At 32.5% G+C, this 17,285-nt stretch overlaps 1 protein-coding gene across 6 annotated transcripts in view; it reads right to left on the bottom strand.

Annotated features, from left to right (window-relative positions):
• The window catches only part of LOC101900781 (leupaxin), an 84,052-nt gene that overhangs the window by 15,401 nt on the left and 51,366 nt on the right, over positions 1-17,285 (bottom strand). For all 6 annotated transcript variants that reach the window (XM_005179104.4, XM_005179101.4, XM_005179105.4 and 3 more), the window contains 4 exons: positions 16,918-17,167; positions 14,312-14,456; positions 14,153-14,244; positions 13,960-14,090 (listed from right to left, as the gene is read on the bottom strand). In XM_005179104.4, coding sequence (XP_005179161.1) covers positions 13,960-14,090; positions 14,153-14,244; positions 14,312-14,456; positions 16,918-17,167 — 618 coding nt within the window. The remainder of the gene's footprint in view (positions 1-13,959; positions 14,091-14,152; positions 14,245-14,311; positions 14,457-16,917; positions 17,168-17,285) is intronic.

The following is a 17,285-nucleotide window of genomic DNA, read 5'->3' as shown; positions in this document are numbered from 1 at the left end:
CTTTCTTTCAAATAAATAATATTTATTTGAGGCCATTAGTAGCCATGTTTAACATGAAAATAAATACTTCATAACTGAATGAATTAATAGCGTTCGTAATTGATTCGATGATGATATAAATAATGTTGATGTGTCTAATCTAGCGTGAAAATTTAATGGGGATATCAAAAAGAATCATGGCTGAAGTGTGAAGGTAAATAAATCCGTCGGTAGATATCGTTGAACGGATCAGTTAGCATCTAAAAGTGGCCAACGCACATACATATATATGTATAGAATACATTGACATTGGCGACATTATTTTAGATATTCACAAAATCTTGTCACCAAATAAAGCGTATAGGTGACAGATTTACAGCCATATATTTTTATAAAAAAGTTTCAATGAATAATATTCCAAGTTTAAAAGTTTTCGTTTACGAATAAAACAAAGCTAAATTCAAAGAAATGTATCCATTTCTAGATTATATCAAGAAAAGTTGTGCATATATTAATTAAATCGTCCCTGGACAGACAGATCTACACTTATATGTGTCACCTTAGGGGAATATTTCGAGAGGGGATCCTCTCGACGAAAATCGAACATTTAGCAAATGAATCGAATGATCCAATACTCCCGCCATTCTGTGGTGGTGCGTTAAACAAAAATTCACAGACACGATATTTATTAATGCATGCAAGACAAATAAATATTTCACAAAATCCAAATTACTAATGTTTATATAATAATCTATACCGATCCCCATATGAAATATTTATTTTCAAAACATTTCATTTGTATGTCATCGTGAAAACGTTTCATTGTATGTGTGCATAAATATTATATAAATTATTATTATTATTAAGGTTTGAAGAAAAAAAGACACATTCATATTTCTGTATATTTTATCCTTGGTTGAAGGTCATATAAAATTAATTATATTAAAAAATATATATATGACAATGAGAAAATAAAATCCATATAATTTTTGCATATGTCTATCATTAACTTTTTAAGTTGTTTTTCCTATAACATTTATACATATATGGTATATTAACCAAGCACCGAGCGTACGTACCCATAGAGACATTGGTCCCAATGTGGGATATAGTTGGTAGTAGGATATAGTTGGTACTCCCATCAAGCATCAGACACTAGAGACTGAACAACTTGAAACCGGTTGGTTTTTCCGAATTTTTCATCAGGGGACAAGTTTTTGCATTCGATATTGTAAAATTTCAATCAAAATGAGATTGTGTATATGCATTTGGTTTTAATTAAGTTGGAATACTTTGTATCGAAATTGTTATTTAAATCAAAACAAAATGTACATATGTTCACTGCTACAGCTGGCCGACATAACCGTAACGAGCGCATATTCATGGGATTAAGCAAAGCAAACCGAAAGTATGTCCTGAACCTTAATTACTCAAATGTCCACTGCTGCCCCTCTCATGTTTAAGAGAGGCTAAAAACAACTAAGGCCGGATATACTCGGAGCGATATAAGAACTAGAAATCTGGCGGACAACCATGAATGCTATAATATTAATATACTGCAACAAGTAAAAACACACGTAATAGTTGTTCAGCCATTACAAACTCAAAACCAACCAAAAATGTGACAAGGACTTTCCAAACACCAACAATTGAGGGATACCGATCCATTGCAACAATTCAAAAACATTTAAAAAAACGGGCATTACTTCTATTTGAAACCTTTGTTAAATTACGTATACAATGAGGACCGACATTACCAAATTCTGCCAACCGATTCTGTTTAAAATTGAATTAGTTTATATTCTCATACAACCCAAGACGCCAAATTGTAACGCGCCTCAACTTTTCAAGATTCTTCAAATCCGAAGGTACCGTTATACGGAGCTCATTTGGTCGAAAATTATGGCTATGACATTTAAAATACCGATAATCAGGTTTTGCAAAAACATAGGTTGATATAGCCAATTTCCAGTACTAACCATCCAAGACACAATACATTTGTTGTCAAATTTCAAAGCTCTACATACATAAGCAGAGCAGAGAGACTATACTAACCAAGGATTTATAAACAATTCAATGTATCCGCCCACAGAGATTGAAATTAGCATCGGGGCTGGGGCAAGCACTTACGACTTAAATCGATGTGGAGAGTATTGTCCTGAAAACGAAAACGCGTATTTTAGATCGATTCGATAAAAAAAGTTTCACCGCCAACTCAGATTGCTTAAGTGTTTATAATAGTTTTTTTTTGTTCGGTTTTTGCTTTTCTTTATTTTTTGAGATTTATTATTGAGATTATTAATTACTAGCTGGCACGGTCCGCGTTGCCGGCATGTACTATTAATCTTTGATGCATCACAGTTCTGACTTGTGCAAGCGACACAATTTTTATTATAAGTAATGACTCCATAGTCACTTCTAAATTGAAATAAATATTCGTGGCAAAAATTATAATAGATGTTCACCCACGGCTGGTGTTAGATATTTCGTATAGCCTGATCTTATTTTTCAGCCATAGGCTTTAATTTGAGTGTTAAAACCCTTTATGATATAGAACATCTATAATAGCCCCATGTGAAAACTCAGCTCATTTTTTGGCATTGTAAAGGGCTTAGCAAGATTTTCCATTCAAATGAGCTGTAATTTGAAATTTGTATTTCCAATGTTTAGAATACCGTCCTGCGGGGTATTTAGTTTTGTCCAACTCATAATTGATGGCACAATGATTTCAGAATAGTCAAAGATAAAAAAATGCTTATGTGGGCAATAATCTGTAGGATGGTTCTCTATCCCAGGGTTTAGCCAAGTCAATTGATGAATGTGGTCAAGACCAGCATGGGCCCTACTCTGAAAACTTAATATTGTATGCGAAGAGGTTTTCTACCCCCGTAGAAAAAAAGATGCCAAATAAGGACCAAAAAATGAAAAAAGTGGCCAAGACCCCCCGGAAGTAGCTTAAATCACATGATGGTTATACCAAAACGTGATCGGTTTTGCAAGGATGGTTTCTTCTCAAATTACCAATATTTGACGATATTAGTTTGAAAAATGTGGTTAAAATGTAAACTATGCTTGAAATCGGGTTGTACCCTTATCCGACCTGCAAAAGCGATTTATGTTATTAAGAAATCCTTTTCCTACTAAATATCCAAATTCACTCTACTATTTTGCACCCTCTATATACGGTATTTCACAGATTGCAGTCTCAATGAATTTGCATTTTGAGTTCTCATTGGACGAATTATTGTCAGTGGAAAGAAGAAGGTCCACGTTTTGAAATAAGTCCCGTAACGCGTTGTCGCTCATTTGTTCGCACGATGTAGGCCATGGAATTGAAAGCTAGATGCCAATGTTAGACATGAAAGATCGCCAAAAAGATTTTTTCATTCATATTTTTATTGGCATATTTTTAAGCGATTTTTTGCCAATTGTATGAATTGTCAAAGTCCGTCAAACCGTTCTGCAGTTATATCGTTCTTGAGTTATATATTGTGAACATCATTCTTTATTTTGTTCACAAAAAACGACCGAATTCAATATATCAAGCCAAATTGATTTTTTACAGCAAATGTTTAAAGGTCCTTACGAAGTTTGTTAATATTACACACTATTATTTTGAAATTCGATTCCATTGAAAAGCATTTCTCGATTTTTCCCCCCCATTTTTGAATTTTTGCAGTGAAGTCTCTTTTTCGTGATTTTTTTTTGCGATTTTAAAAAAGTAATTATTCTTTAACTTTTATTTCGACATCATCCATTCAGTCTCGCCACCACATAATTCGGTACGACACTGCAATGTAACACGCCTGCAATTTCAGTTTTCAATTAAATAAAGTTAATCAAATTGAAAACACCGTTCATACACGGTAAAATAATGCTGTTTATACCCTTCACCACAAGGTGGTCAGGGTATTATGTCTTTGTGCATTTGTTTGTAACAGGCAAAAGGAAACGAGATAGACCCATAGTTCCTTTTGATGATCTGTATAGAATCACATTCTGAGTCGATTTATGCATGTCCGTCCGTCTGTCCATGTATTTTTGTAAACAAAGTACAGTCCGCATTTATTGCCCGATCCAGATGAAATTTTGCACAAATCATTTGTTTGGCCCAAGACGAACTCTATTGAAATTGGAGATAATCGGTAAAAAATTAGTTATAGCTCCCATTTATGTCTTCGTCCGATTTGCCTTTTATTGTGCACCAAACGTGTAATATCAGCCCGAATAGTATGGAATTATGCACATACAACCAAATAAGTATGCCAAATTTGATCGAAATCGGTTCAGATATAGCTATAGCTCCCATATATATTGTTCATCTGATTTGTTATTTTTGTCCTCCGCACTCTGTAACAACAATATTTGGGGAAATATATCAAATGCAGCTCAGAAATACCTTTGCTAAATTTTATCGAGATCGGTTCGAATTTGGATATAGCTTCCATATGTGCACCAAACGTCCAAATGGGATGAAATTTGGCACATGCGACCGAATTGAATCTAGAAGCTAGTATGCCAAATTTGATGAATATCGGTTCAGATATAGCTATAGCTCCCATATGTATTGTTCATCAGATTTGTTACCCACAACCGTAAAATGCACTTCGTAACACAAAATATCTTTGCCAAATTTTATCGAGATCAGTTCAGATTTGGATATAGCTCCCATATCCGATTTCAAATTAATTGTGAATTGAATTTCAAGATACAAATGGTTCGGCATATTTAGTCATTTGAACTTTAAATTATAATTATATGATTATGATTGAATTCTCCTATTAAAAATTTTAAATTGTTATGTGGAGCTCTACTAAATTAGCAGAGTAGTGTAGGGTATCATAAAGTCGGTCCCGTCGGATATTAGAACTTTCTTTACTGGTTTTGTTTACAGCTAATCATCTTCTGAAATGATATTTTTCGTATAGTTCCACTTACCGAATAAATACATAAAATCTGTAAATAACACTTCTGTCCATAGTCGATTTATACTCCCCAAAAAAACTACACATCATATTAGAATTAAAAAAAAAACACTACAAATGTATATTCGAAAATAGCAAGTCAAAATAAAAAAAAAAATCCTGGAAAATAAAATATTACTATTGTACATTTCAAAAAAGCAAGTCTTCAAATTTGGCATTTTTACGCGATTTTTTGGATTTTGACCTTTTCTGCCAAGAGACAATTCCGAATTTGTCTGAATTGTTAAAATCAGACCAGCGATTCTTGTGTTATAATCGTGTTTTTAATTAAGTAGTCGAATTTTTTATACCCTCCACCATTCTATGGAGGGTATATTAACTTTGTCATTCAGTTTGTAACTCCTCGATATTCTGGATCAGCGTAAAATTCTAAGACGATCTAGCGATGTCCGCTGTGGCTGTCTGTCTGTTGTAATCACGCTATCTTTGGAACGAATTGAGTGAGATAGAAGGCTAAAATTTTGCATACATGCATAGTTTACCAATAGGCTAAGCAGGTTAAGTTTGTAAATGAGCCATGTCTGTCCACGTTTTCGTATACCCCCATATAACGGTACCTCTCGATAGTCGGTATTTTGATGATTTCATCAGAATCGTTTCAAATTTCGTATTTGAAGTTCGTAATGGGTATTACAGCCCATGACCAAAATGTGTGTATGCAGGTCCAGGTCTTCGTATAGCCCCCATATAACGGTACCTCCCGATATTCAGTATTTTCATGATATAACCGACATTATTTACCGGAATTATTTCGAATTTCGTATTTGAAGTTCGTAGTGGGTACTACAGCCTATGACAACAATTTTTATATGCACGTAGTTTTCAACTTTTTTTTTTGAAAATTTTCAAGTACATTTCAATTTTTTTGAAATTTTTCAAGTTTCTTCGAAATGGTGGAGGGTATAAAAAGTTCGGCCCGGCCAAACTTACCTGCTTTTTTACTTGTTTATGTTTGCAAACAATAGAAAAAGTAGTAGCCCTAGTGCACATGTTTTTTTTTTTTTGGTAATTCCTGTTTTACATACCATTCTCGACTATTGGCAAGAATGGAAGGAACTTGAAACCACAGTTGTTCTGCGAGCTTGTTCTCATCAATATTACAAAATATTGATTTTCTGTCAATTTGGCTGGAAATGTGACCAGGACCTTAAAAACATATCAACAAACGTCAGGTACCCCCATATGAAGCTTATCTGAAAACGTATTCAAACATATTAGGAGTACTACAAATGTCTATGACAATTTTCATTCATTTATCTTTAACATTGATATCTCATCAACAGTGGTGGAAGTAGTATAGTTCTTTAATAAGTCGGTGCAGCATTGAAGAACGCTTGCCATTCATATTATTTTCGTGCCGTTAAATAATCATGTGCAATTCGTAGTACTTTTACAAAAATAATTAACATTTCTAGGTCCATGTAAGGACAAACGAAATAAAATCTTCAGCCAAGGAAATTTATATGCAAAAATAATACAAGAAACAAAGTCAAGTGAGAATTGTGTCAATTCTATTTTTGGCTCATTTTATATTCTCATTATTTAGTCAAAGACGTAAAGAAATTATTCGTGTAACAAGTTGGATGGCCCATTAAAATATTCGACATAAAATGAGACAATTATCTCGTATTTGCGTTGACACAAATTATAGATATAATAAACAAAACAAATTTGCTGCTTTTGTTTTTGTTTAAAAGTGCGCAGTTAAGTGAACATTTAATTATTGTCCAACAGGTGAAAGCGAAAGCATATCAAAACATGTATTTTTGTTGCTTCCTAGGTACGTTATGAGAAATTTGTTTGTATTGTTTCACTGTATTGTTGTGACATGGTTAAGGTCCATGGTTATATATATATATATAAATATATATATATATATATATATATATATATATATATATATATATATATATATATATATATATATATATATATATATCGAATATGACTTGCGAATTAAATTTATTTATTTTATTGAAAAAAAAGAAATATTCCGGATATAAGTTGAATTAGATTTGGATTTTTATAACAAACTAGCTGGCCCGGTCCGCGTTGCCGGCCCGTACTTTTAGTCTTTAAAGCATAATAAATCACAGATCTGACTTATGCAGGCGGCACAATTTTGATTATAAGCAATGACGCCATTATAATTACTCCAATTTTGATTATAAGTAATGACTTGATTATGAGTAATGACTCCATGACTAAATATAAATTAATATTCAAGGCAAAAAGTATAATTACCGTCGGTTTTAGATATTTTGAAGAGCCTGATCTTATTTTTCAGCTATAGGCTTTAATTTAAGTGTTAAATACCTATATGATAAAGAACATCTATAATAGCCCCATGTGAAAATTCAGCTCAATTTTTGATATTGTAAAAAGCATTCAAATTGTGCGGCGGAGATCCAATAAAGTTACTTTATAATTTCGTATTTTTTTCATGTTTCTGCCACAATTTCCGACTGAATGAGTCCCAGATTGACATTTCGGAGTTTATTTCATATAGACGTACATCCCAAATCTACATTCCCAACCAATATTCTCTTGGGGGTTACAAATTCAATAGAATACCAAATTTTCTTTTCTGACCACACATTGGTTGGGAAAGTGGACTTGGGGGTATACTAATGTGGGGACTATACTTAAATAAATTCATATGAGGATAATTATCTGTAAGATGATTTTCCACCCCAGGGTTTTTTACCCCAGGTAGCCTCAAGACTAAGATGCGCACTTTTCCGAAAAATAAAAATTTATAAGAAGAGGTTTTCTTCCCCCTTAGAAACAAAGATGTCAAATAAGGGCCAAAAAATGAAAAAAGTGAGCAAGACCTCGAAAATACCTTAAATCATATGATGGTGATACCAAAACGTGATAATTTTTTGCAAAGATGGTTTCTTCTTAAATTATCAACATAAGCTAAAATTAGTACGAAAAATATGTTTAAAATGTAGAATATACTTGAAATCGGGTTGTTCCGTTATCAGGGGTTATGATCCATATCATGACCTGGCAAAGCGATTAAAGGTATCTTGAATGTTTAGGTAGAATTTCTATTTTGCGTTCTTTATAGTCGGCATTTGACTAATTGCAGTCCCAATGTATTTTGCATTTTGTGTTCTCATTTGACAATTTATTGAAAGAAGTAGGTCCACCTTTTGAAATTAGCCCTATACGCTTCTTTGGTCATTTTTGTTTGTTTAAATGTGTTCGCATCTTCCAGCTGAAGCACGATGTAGGTCCTGGAGTAGAAAGCATTTAACATCGTATTGCGCCCTCATTTCATTTTTAATACTATTCATTCAGAATACAAACCAATAAAAAAAATGTACACTTCAAAATAGAAAAAAGAAAAAGAATCTTCAACTGGTTCGCTGATTTTTTTTGCGGTCCTTACAAAATTTGTCGGTAGAATGTACTATTATTTTGAAATTCGATTCCATTGAAAAATTGTCGATTTTTCTCGATTTTAGAATTTTCATATAAAGTGACAACGAATAAAATTGTTATTTATAGATTTTATGTATTTATTCGGTATTACGAATAAATACATAAAATCTATAAATAACAGTTTTATCCGTTGTGGCTTTATACTACCCAAAAAAACCTACACATCTTATTAGAATTAAAAAAAACACTACAAATGTACATTCGAAAATAGTAAGTCAAAATGGAAAAAAAAAATATGCAATATAAAACATTACTATGTACTATTTAAAAGTCAAAATGAAAATGTTCAAATTTCACATTTTTACGCGATTTTTTTTGGATTTTATTCTTTTCTGCCAAGAGGCAATTCCGAATTTTTCTAAATCGTTAAAATCAGACCGGCGGTCTTTATGTTATAAGAGTAGTAAATAACACAACTTTCTTTTACATATAGAGAGATAGATTTAAAAGTAGACGCGTTCCTCAGCCCCTAAATAAGTACTTAGGGTTGGATGGAAAGCCAACAACATCTCGTGTAATAATTCTCAAACCGATAACTTCACTATTTTGGCAAATATAAAGATTTTAGATAAATCGTAATAGTGGGCGTAAAAGGAGGCGTGGTCAATATTTTTTTCTTTAAAAACCTAACTTGGGGTATGACGAACGTTTGTACAAAAAATTATGCAAATCGGTCCAACCGTTTCCAACTGATTCCGTTACCAACAAACAACAATTTATTTTTATATATATAGATAGATAGACTTAAAAATCATATCTCTACAAAAATAATAATTTTATGGAAATTGATTCTAGGAGAGCGGAGAAAAAGTTTATCAAAACTTGGATGCTTACTGCGATATTTTGTTAAAACTGTCAAAATAGATTTCCATTTTTGTATTATTTGTGTATAGTTTCAACACAAAAAACGAAGATTGTTTAATTGTCAATGTTTAAATCATGGTAGAATAAGAAGGTTTCCCTTCAGGCCAGCAAGAATCAGATAAAATCAGATGTCAAAAAAAAAAAAAATAAATAAAAATTAATTTGAATTCAACATACACATAAAAAAATTTCAAATGATTTTAAAATTTAACAATGCAGTTGCCAGTAAATCGGAATGTAGAGTTTAACTTGAGGAAAAAAGTTTATGTTGAACATAAGAAAACATGGGCAATATTTTTAAAATATTCCAGTTTAAAAAAATGGGCGCAACTTTATATAGGAGACAAACCCATACGTGGAAATTCATCCAATTTATTGAAAGGTTTTCTAACCAATGCACTACAGGATTACAACGGTGAATGAAACCAAAGTTAATTTGGTTGGTTTGGGGAGCAGAACATTGGCAATTTTTGGGGAGTGACTAAATAAATTGAGAGTATATAAAGATTGACGGGATGGACTGACCTCAACTCCCAAATGTATTTTAACCCTAGAAACCAACTTGCAGTTATCTATACATAAACGAATTCCTACAAGTGTGCTTTATATTTAATAGCTGCTGCTATCAACTTCATCTTGTCGAAGACAACTTGCTTGGAACATACCGCACTTTTTAATAATAGACTCAGGCCTCTGTACCTTTTTATGTACTTCTGAAATGTAAATAACCCTGAGGTACCTGTGAACTGCTCTGATAGGTTCCTAGTCCCTGCCTTATTACAGGCTGAAGAATTAGCAAAAAATAACGCACAATCCAAAAAAGTAACAAATTTTAAGGTATCAACACCAATTTGGCCTGATATATCCTTGTGAAGTACTTTGTGAAGAAATCAACTTTACCGGCACAAACTGCACACTGTGTAAGGATAATGAAGAGACAGCGACGACTAAAAATGTATAATTTCAAAGTCCCTCGCTTGCACGCGGAAGTCTACAAATTATGGGCGAGTACTAAATTTACAGTCTCTATGCTTATTCAACCATATTGTAATTAAACGTTCTCTGCTTCTGCTTTAGCATTACTTAGAATTTCCAATCGATGCTGATAAATATTTTCTAATGTTTCCAATTTTGATAGGAAAAACAAAAATTAGGAACATATTTACATTCAATATTTTGTTTGAATGAAATAATTTGCCCCAAATTGTATACTTCAAAACAATTCGCCTAGATTATAACTTTGACATATCAAGTTCCGACAAAAGTTGCTTTGTTGTAATTATCGCCTATGTTGCTACCTGATATTTCTACCTTGGTTGAAATTATGGCCCAATTAGTTGTACAACTTGGAGAGATAGTATTCAAGATTGTATCGTTTGTGGATCGGTTGTACGAAGTTGTGTCTCAAAATTTTTTGATATTTAGCATGTTGTACCAACCGATTGTAACGTTTGTGGGTATGTCGCATACAATTTCATTTTGTGTTTATTTTCGAAGAGGCAACACCATTGTTTCGCATATCAAAACTACATGAAATCCACTCAATTTATAAGAAATAAAGGCTATTGAGTCACTTATAGAACATGAATTTTTTCCGGTGTCATCTTAACTTGAATAAAATCTACGAAAAGTGAAGTTGTACCAAGAGATTGTACACAAAGTTGCATCGTTTGTGGCCGAAGCACACAACTTTGCTACCCTCTAAGTTGTAACAACGGTTGTATCGTGTGTGGCTTGCATAAGGTCGACAAGTAAGCCCAGCTGATACCTACATTTTCTGTCAATAACTTTAATAAATGCTAGTAATACTAGTCCCTTTTAGTCCAACAATTTTAATTTGAAAATGAACTGAAAAATAGGAAATTAAAGAAATGAGGGCTTTTTGGATATTGTTTTTTTTTTTTTTTTTGTTTTGGATATTGTATAAAGAGCTACAGACAAGGTGGAGAATGCAGCTACAAGTAAGTAAACAAAATCTATACTCAACGTTATTATCAGTTATGATTTCATTCATTTGTGTAGTCTCAAAATCACCATTGGATGAACGTTTTTAAGACACGAATAAATCTAACACCAGAGAAATCAAAGGAAGACTTCAAACGTTTTATTAGCTTTTATATATTCTCGTGACTTTTATTTCAGTAATTATCTTAAATTCAGTTTGAAATGCTAATATTGTTATTTTTTCCAGTCAATTAAGATTGAAATTCCTCTCAGCATGACATTATGTTATATTCTACTTGGGAGAAGGCTCTATGTCTCAAAAAGATCCCCCACTGAAAGCTAAAGACACACCTAAAACATAGCAAGAATAATCCTTGGATGGAATTTTCTGAAAAATGTCCGGTAACTGTGATACAATTTTATCGGTTTTATCGGTCATGTAAGTCTACAAACTTCCGACGGCCATATGTGGGGACGAAATGTTTTAGAGAGCGAAGATGGCTACATATTTGATTAAAAACACCACCATTTTATTTTTATTGGAAGTGAATCCAAAGGACCGACTATGGACAACTCAGGACAAACGAAAACACCCAAAGAATAAAAAATGTTTCTGTAACAATTGCTAATTTTCAATAGAATCTTAACAAATTAACAAAAAATTTGTTTATTTTCATTTTAATTTACCACATTATTTAAATATGTATTGCCAAAATGTATAAATCGGATATTCGTTGCAATGTTTTTTTTTGTGTTGAGGCGAAATATTTTCTTTGTCACTCTAATTACACATTTTGATAATATATGTATATGAAGAGTTGAATTTTGTTGCGAATTCGCTTTCTGGTCGACCTTATAATTGGTCCACGGTTGAAATGGTTCAACTTTGAAATTTTGTACGCTCGTCGTATTTCGGTAACATGCATATAAATACATGTACTTCAATTCTGTGGAGAAAAACGTCGACCGAGTACATCCAATTTTAGATCACGCTGATAAATACAATTCGAAAGCAACTTTTGTGTGATATGTCAAAATTTTAAACAAAGCCAATTTACTTGATATACGATATTTAAAGCAAAAGTTTCCACCAATCAGAACATTAGATATTGAGATATAAACACTTTTGATATGTGTCATTTATTAAAATTGGAAATATTGCAATATTACACAGAATTTGTGCGTTGTTGTGACTTGTGATGCTAAATTTGGTTTCCATTTTATAACAAAGCTCTGGTCAATTTAGTCCAAAATTAATCACTCCCCGAATGAAGAGTATTTGATGCTGTCACTATTTTGTCAAGTAATCCCATAAAAGCTTGTGTGACTACTTTAGATTTATCACATATTGAAACGGTTAACAATTTAGTTTGGGAGCAGCATCCAAATTGATCAAAGCCTTGGTTGAGACAAATCCAAGATTCAGTTTCAACTGTTTAAAAACTCTAAATGTTTTTACACAAAACTAGAATTTCAATTTAAACTTTCCCTAGAATTCCATTGAAGTTAATTATTTTAAAAATTCAGATTGCATAATGTTAAGAGTTTTATGGGCACATCTGGAAGTTTAATTCTTATACCTTCCAAAAAATCCGATTATTGTTCACATTTCGGTGTAGCTACTAAATAAAGATGATTTTTAATTTCAGTTTCAAATATTTCAGTCGCATTTTCCAACTGAATCATGCAAAGTTCTTAAGATGGCCCTCGTTCGGAACTCATAATGTATAAAAAAGCCTCGATTTTCTCGTTTTAATCCCATTTGCCTTTTATAAAATTTCAAATCTATCAACAGTGTTATATGTACATAAATGTGGCGAATTAAAATTACATATCAAGTTACCATCAGCTGGTCTAATAGGATAACCTAGTAATTCAAGTCGCGGATGCTAACAGCAGTTATAAAATGGATGCCGTTCTCGTGAATCATAATCATATTTTGTGTATATTTCTAAAATCTGCATTAACTGATCAAAAAATGAGTTTAAAAAGACTCGAAAAAGATTCACAAATTAAAAGTTTTAGCACAATAAATGATTAAAAAATGATTCGAAAACGACTCGTAGAACGATCAGAAAATGGCCGAAAAAGACTCTTAACTAATCTAGAGGAAGACTCATATGTGATTTATTAAGAAGAGTCGCGGGAGGTCACGTTTTTCTCCCGACAAATGTGTCTTTTATGATCAGAAAATGCGCGCATATTCCACATTTTTAATCGCGCGACCGGATCAAAAAAGACTCGAATGTGATTAAAAATTTCAAAAAATGCTGACTGGGTTATATCAAAGTAGTCGTAGGAGTCTTGAGATTTGCTTTTCGACAAGTAATTATATAAGTTGCATAAGATTCGCAAACGTCATTCTAGAATAGCCCACTTAAAATAATGACACAAATTTGTTGGGTTCTTGAACTTTTTAATGATGAAACTAGTAAAAGTGAGAAATGTAAGTTCCGCCCTTGCTTTCTAAAGTCCACATATCAGCCAATCAGAAACTAACAATCATGCTACTACTTTTTCTCGGTCTATTAAAAAGTAGTAAAAAAGAACGCAATATTTATTTAAATTTGCGCGCCAGTTTTACTATTCCTTGCGTTAAGAAACAGTTTTCGTTAAAACGAATTCCAAACTATGGTTTGGTCTAGTTTAAATTTAATTGCAAAAAAACCTTTTTATACAGGTTATTGTTTATAATCAGAATTTTAATTATTATATATATCCAAACATTACTTACCTTAAAGTCTGAAAGTGAAGCCATTAAATCATCCAATTCTTTTGTGGCGGACGAGGCGTAGGCTTGGTGTGATGAATTGTTGGGAGTGAACGAGTCCTTTTGTCTAACAACCTTTTCTTCAACTTGTCTCACTGCAAAAAAATGTAAACTATAAGAGTAGGAAACATCGTTTTAACAGATATTTCATAATTACCTGGCCCTTCCGGTCCAGCAAGGTTCTCTGTCTTTGTTTCCCGCACTGTAATAGTAACATGTCGACCCGGAGTTGGAGATTTGCCTCGAACTCTGTTTGTATGGAGATAACAATGTTATCGTCTAATATCATATAACTGAATAAAATCAATAAACATACCCATTCGGAACGGCATACAGCGAAGCGTTATCCATTTCATTCAATAGACTGTCAACTGTGGGACGTTCTTCTACGGATGCATAACTATTATACGTATTGTATTTGGAAGACGGTGTACTATGGAATCCTGGAGGTCCGGAATTATCTGTAATTATTTCAAATATACAAATTACTAAATAAGCATAAAATATTTAAAGTCCAAATAATATTCTGATAGCAAAAGAAATATTTGAATGTTTGTCAGTAATAAATGGTCTGTTTTAGAACTGCAAGAATGTAAGAGTTTCGACTACAATAACCGATTTCCCCTCCATGATATCGAAAAAAATTGCAAAACTAGTAGATTATTGCAGGATCTGGAACAGAACATAAATTGGTAACCAAAAAAAATTACGATATCTTCTGATTGCTTAATCTTGAATCTAAGTACTTTTCAAATATCTGGCAACAGTATTTTTCTAATGACTGTTGTTTTTGAGAATCTATCTGTCGCCTTTGCAATTCTTACCTCGGCCTTACTTTTAATTGGAGTTTAAAAATATTTCCTTCATATAAACATTTTTTAAGAAAATGTATGATTCCATCCTTTTTGCATATATGGCTGGATAATATATATTGGATATACATATTAATAATATCGATTTGGAATTACTTCAACGACTTTGACAAACAAAATAGAACTAGAATTCATAGTACATGATTTACAATCGCAATTGAAAAGTACATGCCTTTTGAAGATCCATAGCCAAGCTATTGTTGGAAAAAATCAACATGCTTTTGATACCTGGAGTCTGTGAAAATGGTATAAAGGAAAAAAGCGTTAAGTTCGGCAGTGCCTTAGTTTTTAAACATGTGTGAAAACTTTACAAACTATTACTTGTCTTTTAATACTGAAAATTTAGTTTTCTACTGGTTTTATATGCTACATTATCAAAAATTGGACACATTGTTATTTTAATTTAATTTCAAAGCAGTAAAAAATGTTCGTATAATGCATTTTCATTCAATTAGAATGTCAGAATTGCCAAATTAAAGTTAAGTCTGTTGAATATTAGAGTTGAAACCTTTAAAATCCCAAAGATCATGTGGTTCCGACAAATGGAGGGTAGGATCTATATATCCTCTTAGAAACGACAAATAACAACAAATTCGTTGAAAAATGCGTCTAAAGATTCGAAATGTGATGTAGCCGTTATATGGGGGCTATTGAAAATTTACATTTAAGATAACACTTAATCAATAGAAAATTGTGACTGAAATATTCCAAATATTGAAAATCAAGAAATACCTTTTTGTAGTTTTTCACTCTAGACGTCTTAACAGACGACAGAAGGACGGACGTAGCTAAATCGACTTAGAATCTTATTCTTAAATTGAATATGACGAAGGGTTAAATTAACTTAAACGGAAAATAAATACGCCGGCGAGTTGGCAATGGGGGTTTACAATATATCTGTCCAAATATGTACGACTGAAACTATGTAGTTCATAGTCATATGTCCAATAATCGACACGGACTGTTTATAACAATTTTTAAGTTTTTGACCAAAATATCTATAATTTAGGGTTTTAGGTTTTGACAGGATACGAAGCCTTACAGCAGAAAATGATCAGAGTGGATACAGTATTTAGTATATTTCTTGTGTATTCGGAATTTCGAAGTTTATTAAAATCGAGAGTAGAAATAAATATCCGTTCATATCTATACAAAACCCTATATTCCGGTAGCAATTTTGTATTTTCCTACCCTGTTAAAGAAAATCTGACAACAATATTCTATGAGTTTTGCCTTGTTAAGGCGAAGATCATATGTTTTTTGATATAGGAGTTATTTTAAAATAACTCCTGGAGAGAATATCCCCAGACAAAAACCAAGGGAAGTGATGAGGATTTGTGGCTTTTTCCTAAACCATGGTATTCCCTGCTTTACCCCCAGTAAACATTACGATATTTCTCCACTAATAAACAAACGTTGTTTTTATAAAAACAACAATAATGGGATTGATTCTAACTATTTTGTAGCAACAAAATAACTACGTTGTCCCGAACAACAACACTCTAAAATATCATACAAAAATATATAAAACAATAACAGAATTAGCAATAATGAAAAAGAAAAATTGCATGAACATGAGGCAAGTTCGAAAGAGAACAATAAAATTGCCGCAAGTGAATTCGCCTAGTCTCATTAGGACTTAAAACAATTGAAAGATGCAGAATTTATTTATTTATTTATTTTTTGGACTATATTTGAAAGAATCTATATATTTTTTAATTTGTCCTAGCTTTTTTACAGAACGTCAGGTATTAGATTATGATGTACGATTTATTTTTATTTTAACAGGCAAAAATTGCCGAAACGTTTGGATTTGCTAATTGCTAATTTAAACTATATGCAACCGTGTAACATAGTGTTGGAGTTTGATGTTCCAGTTGTCGCAGGCGTTTTCTCTCAAAATAGGTACTACCAAAACACCCAGCTATATAAAAATATTTCAAGCTTTGTATTTTTTGTTCTCAATTATGCAAAATGTATATACCCTGTATACGAATGAAGTTTAATCGTACTGAAGTGGTGGACTTATTCAATCAACTCAATTACTAACCTTTCCTGTCGTAACCGTTGCCATTGTATCGGGCACTGCTCAGATCTTGTAACAATGAATCCAATTCGGATAAATTACTCGCCGTATTCAACTGTTGTGAAGGGCCACCTCCATTGATGCCATTATATGGCTGGCGTGGTATGGCTCCTTGATTTTGATACTGACTAGATGTGGAGTTGAGTGGGCCATTGTAGCCGCCAGATGGCGATACCGATGTACGTGTCTCCGAATAATGCTCTTGATAGATTGGCTAAAGATGATTACGGCGGCGACGACGACAGCGACGACGATGATGGCAGCAATTTAAATAAACAAAAGATTGAATTCTTTTATAAGTTATTCACTAAAAGTCAAACAGACGCACTCAT

Source organism: Musca domestica, unplaced genomic scaffold, assembly GCF_030504385.1.
Source record: "Musca domestica strain aabys unplaced genomic scaffold, Musca_domestica.polishedcontigs.V.1.1 5, whole genome shotgun sequence".
NCBI classification, from domain to species: Eukaryota; Metazoa; Arthropoda; class Insecta; order Diptera; family Muscidae; genus Musca; species Musca domestica.
The sequence above is the reverse complement of the archived record's forward strand: the minus strand, read 5'-3'. Positions and strand labels throughout refer to the sequence as shown.